General features: G+C 33.1%; 1 protein-coding gene across 1 annotated transcript in view; it reads right to left on the bottom strand.

The window, feature by feature from the left end:
• Positions 1-11,580, bottom strand: part of LOC135226999 (5-hydroxytryptamine receptor 1-like) — a 203,812-nt gene that overhangs the window by 91,825 nt on the left and 100,407 nt on the right. The window contains exons 2-3 of the mRNA XM_064266729.1: positions 2,254-2,575; positions 1,682-1,958 (exon numbers count right to left, since the gene is read on the bottom strand). Of these exons, the coding sequence (XP_064122799.1) occupies positions 1,682-1,958; positions 2,254-2,372 (396 nt within the window). The 5' untranslated portion in view covers positions 2,373-2,575. The remainder of the gene's footprint in view (positions 1-1,681; positions 1,959-2,253; positions 2,576-11,580) is intronic.

The raw sequence follows: 11,580 nt of genomic DNA, 5'->3' as shown, positions 1-11,580 counted from the left end.
TAGTTAATAAACTGCTCTCGATATATCTATATATATATATATATATATATATATATATATATCTATATATATATATATATATATATATATATATATATATTTAATTATTTATCTATTTATTTATTTATTTATTTATTTATTTATTTGTTGATTTATTTATTTATTTATTTATTTATTTATTTAATTATTTATTTATTTATTTATGCGCACACACACACCCATAAGAACTTAACAGCGAATGCTGCTTTTAGTGTTTTTGTCTTTGTTTTATATGAAGTATTTGGAATTATATATACCTGCGTGTGTGCTTTAAGGTTTTCGTTATTTCAAAAATCAATAAAAATCTTTAACCATCGTCGAATTATGTCAAAATCATTCATGCAGGCGGTCACGGATCTTGTAGTGTAATAACTTAACATTAATGTTCAAGGACATAAGAAATAGAATATATCTTTTATGTGTGAGGAAGAAGAAAGTCCCAGAAAAATTGGTTACGCTAGTCAAGAGCGAGCACAAAATTAATCCAACACTAACTTTGAAGTTAGTGTTGGATTACAACATGAGTTAGCATTATGCCCATTTTTATTTGTGCTGGTCATGGATGTGTTGAGTGAAGATATCAGGAATGAAGAGCTGTGGGAGTTGTTGTTCGCTGATGATCTGGTGATTACAGCTGAAAATGAGGAGGACCAACAGAGAAGGGTTGGAGAGTGGCAGGAGTCTTTAGAGAGGGGTGGCTTAGAGGTGAATGTGAATAAAACAGAGGTTTTGCAGAGCAGTATGGAAGATAGAGACAGAATACTAATACAAGAAAGAAGAGGCTCAATTATAAAACAGGCAGGAAAAGTTTAAATTCATATGATCTACTTTAAGCCAAGAGGCAGGTTGTGAGGATGAAGTTGACAGTAGGATAAAAGCTGCATGGGGGAAGTGGAGAGAGGTAGCAGTATGTGATAAGAAAATGGCAATCAAGCTAAATGTCAAGGCGTATGGAACAATGATAAGACCAGCGTTAATGTAATGATCAGAAACATGGCTCTAAAAAGAAAAGCTTAAGTAAAGCTTGAGAGATTAAAGATGAGAATGTTGAGGTGGATTATGGGAATATTGCTGCTTGAGAAGTTGGGAAATGATGAAATAAGAATGGCAGGCTTAGTAGAGATTACAGAGGTGATAAGAGAGTCATGATTAAGATGGTATGGGCATGTGTTAAGGATGGATGACGAGGAAGAAATGAAGAGGGCTTAGGAGGAACCTGATAGAGGAAGAAGATCGAGAAGAAGACAGAGAATTAGATGGTGAGATAAAGTGAAGTAAGATATGGAGAGAAGAAGTTTAGTGGAGGATGATGCTTTTGATAAAAGGCAATGGGGAAGGCGCATCAGGCAGCCGACCACTTAATGTAGGGATAATGGTGTTGAAAGAAGACGATATAAGATATATATATATAATATTCATTTTATGTTGCAAATTGTTATCGGTTACTCGAATTATTGTTATTTGTTGCAAATAAGATTTCGAATCAAGAATTTGCCGTCAATGAAGAACAATGTATTTCATAACATTGTGACTTGGGTTTGTTCAAATACCATACATTAAATCAAAACTGAATTCAAGTGGCATTCACTTCTAGCTCCCTTATCTAGAGTGTTTTCTACCCTTTCAGTCTCTTCTTCCTTACCTGCAACATGGGCACGAAGTAGCAGAGGAAACTCCCGAATATCCAGTTCTGGAGGAGCAGGATGGCCAGCGACAGGGGAAGGAGCAGCAGGCTCATGATCAAGTTGCACACGCCCAGATTCATGAGGTAGGTGCAGACGGGCTCTCTGTAGCGTCGCCTCCTTATGAGGTGGGTCACCATGGCCATGTTCCCGATGGTGCCCGCGACCACCAGGAGGCCATACAGAAGTAGGAACAGTGGGTATATCTTCTGGAAGGCTGGGCGGAGCTGCGGTTGTCTAATGGCAGGGAATAGGAAATACAGAACTTAATTCGGTTTGAGGGGCAATACCGTCGTGATCACACCGTATTTACATTATTGATTTCATTGTCTTTTCCATTGAAACTGGTTGATTGATTGAGAGAGAGAGAGAGAGAGAGAGAGAGAGAGAGAGAGAATCGTCTCTACCTACAGTGGCCCCCTATTCATTGGTTTACAGCAATTTTTTTACTCTCTCTTCATACCCTCACCTGCGACCAACAGCAGCCGCCTAATCTTGAGCGAAAGAGAAAGTGAATGAATAAGTGGCTTACCTGAAATCGACGGTTTCATTGGGAAAGCTTTCGATGTTTCTTATAATCTGGCTCAAAAGTTTATCCGGTAGAGCATGGAGTTCAGGAGTGTCCAGGGACCTGCTGAAAGCGACTTTCATTTGTTTTACGCTGAACAGGTTTAAAAGGGATAACTCGTTCGTTCCTAGTCCAAGAAGGAAAGAATCCGGGAGGTTCAAACTCAAAACATTCCCTGAATTTCCTGTGCCCGGGCGTTGAAACAGCAGTTCATCATAAAGTCTTCAACTCGTCAACTCTTTTGTTATTCTCTTTCATATGCTTTAGTTAACTGTCCTTATTCAACCTGCGAATAAGAAATTAAATAAAATATTCAATATCCTAAAATAACTGGTGTGTTATCCTTCATGGCATCTGAAAAATAATATAATATTATTATATTATCTTGATGGTTAATGATTTCGTTGTTTTTCCCCTTTAGCCACGATTGACCTCTTTCCTAAATCTATGCTATGCAAGGAATCCTTTCGAGGTAATGATTTCTTCTTTTGTTCATCCTGGTACGAGCGGTCATGGGCCACAATGATGACAGAGAAGCCAACAAAATAATGAACGAGTAAGTTTTGATAAGTTTCAACTCTACAACTGTAGCTGTAAGTTGCTCAATTTTACGTGCATTTTTATACATTTACTTTTAGCTGGTTTGTAGGTATTTTTTTCACATTTAAACTTTACATTTTCACTATTCCTTCCTTCCGTTTTCACTTTGTACGATATTTGCTTCAGTTTTGGATTTCTGGCTAAAATCTTCCAAATCTATTTACTGTTCAGCTGCATTGTTTTCACCTCTCAAGCTGCAGTTAATATTTAACCTTTTCATTTTTTGCATCCCCTCTTTCTCCTTCCTTTCAGTTATTTTACATGTCATTAACTAATGCAAATTTTTCCAATTCTTTGTTATAATTTTGTTTCTCCGACGTTTTTATTTTCCTTCATGTTGCTTAAATTTTTGTTTGTCTTTCATTCTCATTTCATTATTGTTACATTCACAGTGTTCTTGCTTAATAACGAATAGCATATTCAAGGCTTTATATCAATTTATTTGTATCCGATTCATGTATACTTTTTTTGGGCTTAATTTTCCTCATGTTTAAGTACTGGGTGAATACATGGGGTATTTGAATGTTGCCCTGATAACAAATTTTCTAGCAATAATACAAAAGTAGAAAGGCTGATTGCTGTATAATGTTTGCAGCAATAACATGGGAAGGTAACACTCGGTTATCTCTAATAATTATGAATATGATTCATATGATATAACGGTACAAATAATGTCGACTAAATCATCTCTAACACAATTGTATATCATTCTTACACATCTGAGTTCCTCGATAATTAAGGTGTGTAATGCTGTCATTTATCACATTTTTACGTCGCCTTTGTAAGCATTGCAGATAATGAATCTTTCATGCAGGGTTTAGATCATTAATCTTTAATATATCGTTTTAACCCATCCAAAATCTATAACAGGTGTAACTCCCTATGGCACACATTGAAAAAGTAAAACTACCAAGAATTCTATCTTTTTTTATGAAATACTTTAACGAAAATATAAAAAAATTAAAACAAATTTTGATGTCAGCGGGGGCCAATGCCGCAGAGGCCTCTTAAATATGCAAAACTAATTACGGAGGTGTCATAGGATAATTGTATCTTATTAAAGTTGTCTAGATGAAAGCTGCAACATTTAAAAATATGAGATGGATTGAAATGCAAGAAATTTACCAACAAGAGAGGTAATGATTTTGCTAATAAACAATGCACACATACATAAAGCACCTATACACACACGCAAACATAATATATATATATATATATATATATATATATATATATATATATATATATATATATATATAGTATACTGTATACATATGTATATATATATATATATATATATATATAAATATATATAATATATATATATATATATATGTATACAGTATACATATGTATATATATATATATATATATATATATATATATATATATATATATATATATATATATATATATATATATATATATATATACGTGTGTGTGTGTGTAGAACTGAGTCACGAAAGTTTGGAACGTGATAAATACATAAATAAGGTATAAGCCACGAAGCAAAGTGAAACACTGGAGTAGCTCCAAGATCTTTCGACTCAAAGTCTTTGAGTTGAAAGATCTTGCAGTGACTCCAGTGTTTCACTTTCCTTCGTGGCTTATACCTTTATTCATATATATATATATATATATATATATATATATATATATATATATATATATATATATATAAATATAAAGGTTTTTATCTATATATATTGTTTATTAACAAAAGCAATACCTCCCTTGTTGGTACATCTGTTAAATCTAAATCGATTTTCGACATTGAAATTTACAGTTTCCATCTAGGCAACTTACAATCATTCTATGACATCTCCGTAATTAGTATATATATATATATATATATATATATATATATATATATATATATATATATATATATATATATATATATCTTCTTTCCACCGTTATCCCTACACTAAGGGGTTGGTTGCTGATGCACCTTTCCTTACAACATCAGGCATGGTTTATTATTTGGCAAAGGGGTTTTTACGACTACATGCCCTTGCAGTTATCAACCACAGGTATTGGCGACAGGCCTCGACTTTGACTAAAAAGTCTGCCTGCAAGGCAGCATTTTCCACAGTTATTGGCAGTGGGCCTAGTCTTTTACTAAAAAGTAAGACTGCTAGGCAGCAGTTTCCACTGTTATTGGCAGTGGGCCTAGCCTTTTACTAAAAAGTAAGACTGCAAGGCAGCAGTTTCCACAGTTATTGGCTGTGGACCTAGCCTTTTAGCAGTTTTTACAGTTATTGGCAGTGGGCCTAACCTTTAACTAAAAAGTAAGACTGCAATGCAGCAGTTTCCACAGGGGTTGGCAGTGGGCCTAATCTTTTGCTAAAAAGTAAGACTGCTAGGAAGCAGTTTCCACAGTTATTGGCAGTGGGCCTAGCCTTTTACTAAAAAGTAAGACTGCTAGGCAGCAGTTTCCACAGTTATTGGCAGTGGGCCTAGCCTTTTACTAAAAAGTAAGACTGCAAGGCAGCAGTTTCCACAGTTATTGGCAGAGGGCCTAACCTTTTACTAAAAAGTAAGACTGCTAGGCAGCAGTTTCCACAGTTATTGGCAGTAGGCCTAGCCTTTTACTAAAAAGTAAAACTGCAAGGCAGCAGTTTCAACAGTTATTGGCAGTGGGCCTAACCTTTTATTAAAAAGTAAGACTGCAAGACAGCAGTTTCCACGTTATTAGCCGTGGGTGTAGCCTTTTACTAAAAAAGTGAGAGTGAAAGGCAACAGATGTCCACTGGGTGGATATATACATGCATACATACATACACACACACATAGGTATATATATATAGATATATATATATATATATATATATATATATATATACATATATATACACACATATATATATATAGATATAATATATATATATATATAGAGATAGATATATATGTTATATATATATATATATATATATATATATATATATATGTATATATATATATATATATATATATATATATATATATATATATATATATATATATGTGTGTGTGTGTGTGTATATATATATATATATATATATAGATATATAATATATATATATGATATATTATATATATATATATATATATATATATATATATATATATATATATATATAATCTATATATATATATATATATATATATATATATATAGTTATATATATATCTATCTATCTATATATAATATATTAATATATATCTATATACTATATATATATATATATCTATATATGTTACAAGATAAGAATCTCGTATTTCATTTGGTAAGAGTCAAGCCAAAGTGGTAGGCAACTGGCAATACATTCAATTTCTCTCTCTCTCTCTCTCTCTCTCTCTCTCTCTCTCTCTCTCTCTCTCTCTCTCTCTCTCTCTCCATTCTAACAGGTCATCAAATGAGAGTCAGAGATATGGAAAAATATAACATTTATTTAACAATGGAAAGATAATAACTCAAGTCTCATAGACTAACTAATTTAGTTAAACCCCCAATATTTAAATGTCTTAAACAGTAATTAGTCACACCAATCTCTTCTCCACACGGGACCCTCAGCCCCCCTAGGACTCTCGGTTCCCTTGCTAGAAACACCCATTACAGCTTGGAACTTCACACAAATAAGTAAATAAACTTTTGTAGAGCTATCCCCAGCATTCTGCCTTTCTCCCACGGACCTCTCTGAAAGTCTTCCCATAGACTTGGCTAAAGATGCCATTATCAACGGAAGAGGCGCACATGTACACACGATCTCATACACTTGTACGCCTCTATAAACTGGTTGCAGCCAGTTTCCAAAGGCATTTGAACAAGACCCCATGAGCTGATGAACATTGACCTGCTTAAACTATGCATCAGAAATTATTTATCAGCTTTCTCAGGTTGTTGCTTCAGACTGTTCTGCGCAAAGTCACAGCACATCTCATTGGCATATGAAACATATAACCCCTTTCATCTAACATATATACATACATATATGTATATATATATATATATATATATATATATATATATATATAATATATAATATATATACATATATATATATATATATATATATATATATATATATATATATATATATATATATATATATATATATATATATATATATATATAATATATATATATATATATATATATATATATATATATAAAGGTTTATTTGCCACGAAGGAAAAAAAATGAAAAAACGAATTGGCCTAGTACTTTCGGTCCTATTCGGACCCTTTACTGAGGCATACTGATTTTACAAAGAACACCATAGTCAAAAGAAGGCTTAATATACAAACTGACACTACCACATTAGCCATAAGGCGATTTTCACTCTACAGAGAGGAGGAGGAGTCATAGGCTAGCCACACCTTGAAGGATACCCGCGGTAAACAAGTGATTCTTCCAGAAAAACAGTACATTTTGAAAACAACACGGGAGCATATACACTTTAATATCATGAATTTTTACACAAATTTTCCCAACAAAAATTATTATTAATTAAAAAGACGAAAGAAAATATAAATATATATATATATCGAGAAAGAGAAAGAGGGAGAGGGAATATCGACCAACCAGAGAGAGAGAGAGCGGGAGAGGGAGCGGGAGGGAGGGAGGAGGGAGGGAGAGAGAGGAGAGAGAAGAGAGAGAGGAGAAAGATAGAGAGAGAGGAGAGAAAGATAGAGAGAGAGAGAGAGAGAGAGAGAGAGAGAGAGAGAGAATTAATAACTATAGACATGTGGGACTAATTTATTAGTTGTTCATTTATTTTGAGGTCCTTCATAAACATCTTACAAATATATGGGTCCAAATGGTACATTCCCAGACTAAGATTTAGGTTGTTTTTATTAGTGATTTGTATAATTGCCGATTCCAGTAAATTTCTTGAAACATAATCATTAGATCTAGCAATTACCGAGGTATCACCCCAATTAATACAATGAGATTTTTCACTCAGATGGATAAACAGTGCATTTGAAGTCTGGACTGTTCTAACTGAATACATATGCTGCTTAATACGTCCACATAAATTTTTATTTGACTGACCAACGTAAATCGATGGGCAATCCATACAAGGAATTTTGTAAATGATGTTGTTATTTGATACGGGACTATTCTTAATTAGCATATCTTTAATGGTATTGTTATAAGAGAACACTACATTAACATTAAACGATTTAAATATTGATTTTATGGTTTCAAATCCACGAAAATAAGGTAAGCTAAGTACATTTTTAGGGATTTCTTTTTCATTAATAGCAACATTATAAAACTTTTTATGAGCTTTTTGATAACATAAATCAATTAAATGAGGTGGGTAGCAGAGATCGTTTCCTATCTTTTTTATGTATTCTATTTCTTGGTCCAGGTATTGTGGACTCGTGATACGCAAAGCGCGTAGGAACATAGAAGAAAAAATTGAAATTTTAATATTAAGATGGTGGCCAGAATAAAAATGTACATATGTTAAATTATTTGTGGGTTTTCTATAAATACTGAATTTGCATTGGAAAGATTCTCTATGTATTAATACATCTAGGAAAGGGATGACATTGTTATTTTCAATTTCAACAGTGAATTTTATGTAGTGTTCTCTTATAACAATACCATTAAAGATATGCTAATTAAGAATAGTCCCGTAACAAATAACAACATCATTTACAAAATTCCTTGTAAGGATTGCCCATCGTTTTACGTTGGTCAGTCCAGTAAAAATTTATGTGTTCGGGTTAAGCAGCATATGTATTCAGTTAGAACAGTCCAGACTTCAAATGCACTGTTGATCCATCTGAGTGAAAAATCTCATAAAAATTTATGTGGATTTGAAAAAATGTAAAAATTCATGATATTAAAGTGTAATATGCTCCCGTGTTGTTTTCAAAATGTACTGTTTTTCTGGAAGAATCACTTGTTTACAGCGGGTATCCTTCAAGGTGTGGCTAGCCTATGACTCCTCCTCCTCTCTGTAGAGTGAAAATAGACCCTTATGGCTAATGTAGTAGTGTCGAGTTTGTATATTAAGCCTTCTTTTGACTATTGGTGTTTCTTTGTAAAATCAGTATGCCTCAGTAAAGGGTCCGAATAGGACTGAAAGTACTCGGCCAATTCGTTTTTTCATTTTTTTCCTTCGTGGCAAATAAACCTTTATTTATACATAGCATCACGTTTTATATACTTCGTGATCAAGTTATTCATATATATATATATATATATATATATATATATATATATATATATATATATATATATATGATATGTATATATATATATATATATATATATATATATATATATATATATATATATATATATATATTATATATATATATATATATATATATATATATATATATATATATATATATATACTATACATATATGTATATATATACATTAACTACCATAAATATTAACAAGGAATAAGAACAGAAATAGTAGAACATTGTAAATTTTATGCCAAAGACCAAAAGCTCGTCATGTTCCCCCCGCCCGAATTAATTAGCAATAAAAAGTCACTCTTCCTTCCGTAATTTCTAAGCCTAACGAAGATGTGTTGTTTCTATCCCAACAGCTAATTAATGACCTCTTCGTCTAAATTCAACTGGCTAAAACTCATTCTAAATTCATTTCTTCTTAATAAACAAAAACTCGGAAGACTTATTCTTAATTTATTCGCCCAAACTCTGAATTAACTTTTTTCTTTTTATGAAATTTGATAAGCAAAACTAGATCGACACGACCACGCTTTCAACTGAAGCGTCGCTAAAAGAGAGAAAGAGAGAGAGAGAGAGAGAGAGAGAAAGAGAGAGAGACAGACAGACAGACAGACAGACAGAGAACTTTATTCACTCCGGTCGGTCGCGAGCCGGGATGAAAGAATAAGCTGGCACTTGTAAGATAAACTAAACGGTAAATGAACGTAAAAAAAAAAAAAAATATTGGTCCGATTCACCCGGCAAACGATATAATACCAAAATACCAACAGAGTAAGATTTACATTTTATTGCACAATTATTAGCAAAAACTTTAGGAAAGGCAGGATATACGTTAAATGTGAAAAATGTTAATATACAAGTTTTATTGTTTGAATAAGATGATCTATACTTTATTTTCGTCTACCGTCATCTCATGTTTAATTCTTTCCATGATTTACTCTGAACAATATTTTGAGGAAAGGATTCAGTTTCCATTTCTTGCTAAAGCAAAAGTTCTTATCTCAACACCGATTCTTTTATGATTTACTTAAAGTTTAAAATCAGAAGATTTTAAATGGCCATTTTCTTCGACTAAGCATATTCTTTCGTGTCTTTTCACCCATTCTTTCCACTTTTCGTATTTCAGGATTTACTCTCGAGGGATGACCACGCTTCACTGAAAATTATGAACTGATATATATATATATTACGAAAATTGACGTCATAGTTGTTAAGGATATCATATGTAAAACCAATTTTACTTTTCAGGAGATACTAAAAAATTGATAGGATGCTATTTCTCCATTATGCATTGGTGGGCAGACGAATAGAAATATAAAGTTCAGCATCAAAGCAAATGACCTTTTGATTATTCTACATAAATTCTAATCATTCTTTCATTCAGTACTAAAGCCCATTTACAGTGTCTGTTTTTGAGGAGTCACACAGAGACGAAAACGGGAGAGTGACAGAGAAAGAGCAGTCAGGACAGTACAGAGGAAAAACTGAGTATGTAGGGGACTAAGGGGTAGGGACACTGACAAAACCTACAAAGAAAATATAGATGAAGAAAGAGAGAGAGAGAGAGAGAGAGAGAGAGAGAGAGAAGAGAGAACGGAATTACTCTCAGGGCTTGATAGTGGGATGCTGAGAAGGACATCTGGAGTAAGGAGGTAGAACTAGGAAGGTATTAAGGAGGATTAGAATGTGAATGACGGCGTCAGTATTTTAACAGAGGCAGGAAAGAGTAAGCAGTGTCGAGGCGAAGGGAAGGAAGGATGAGAGAGGAAGAGACCTCGGGAAAATGGAAGAGGAAAGGAAAGGAAATTCAAGATTTGACAGTATTTTCATGGGATTCTCAAGAACAAATGCTCAGACCAAGAAAACGAGAAAAATGATAACTGCAGAAGAGTACTAGTACGACGGAGGAAGAAAGAGTTAAAAACTTCAGAAACAAAGAAACAGGGAAGAACTTCTAAAGCCCCAAAGCAGAAGGGAAGGGGCGGTCACTCAATTTGTGAAGTAGCGAAGGGAGGTCTAGAGGAAATGAGGAGTAAGGGATAGAAAGAAAGGGTAGAAGAAATGTTAGTCTGAAATTCAGTCTGACTCCGAGTATTCAGTGAATAAATATTGTATAACTGGAAATCCGATAAGCTATGGTAATTTGATATCGTTTTTATTGTTGTTATATTGTCCGGATTTGAATAAGAAAATTCTCATTAATAATACATACATCACGAGGAAGCCTTTGGAAAAAGGACGCATCTATTGGAAATTGGAGTATGTTGGAAAATAAATTCAGCATAGAATTTATTTTACGTTGGAGTGACGATGACACGTTTCAGTAACATGTTCGTATCTAAAAATTAAAATAAACTAAGAAACTAAATTTTAAAAAAAAATGATGGAGCTAGAAAAAAGGGAAATTCACTTTCCAAATTGCAATTGCAGGTGTTGAGGGCGAAAATGACAGTAACAAGAGAGAGAGAGAGAGAGAGAGAGAGA

The sequence above is a fragment of the Macrobrachium nipponense genome, chromosome 15 (assembly GCF_015104395.2).
Source record: "Macrobrachium nipponense isolate FS-2020 chromosome 15, ASM1510439v2, whole genome shotgun sequence".
In the NCBI taxonomy this organism is placed as follows: Eukaryota; Metazoa; Arthropoda; class Malacostraca; order Decapoda; family Palaemonidae; genus Macrobrachium; species Macrobrachium nipponense.
The sequence above is the reverse complement of the archived record's forward strand: the minus strand, read 5'-3'. Positions and strand labels throughout refer to the sequence as shown.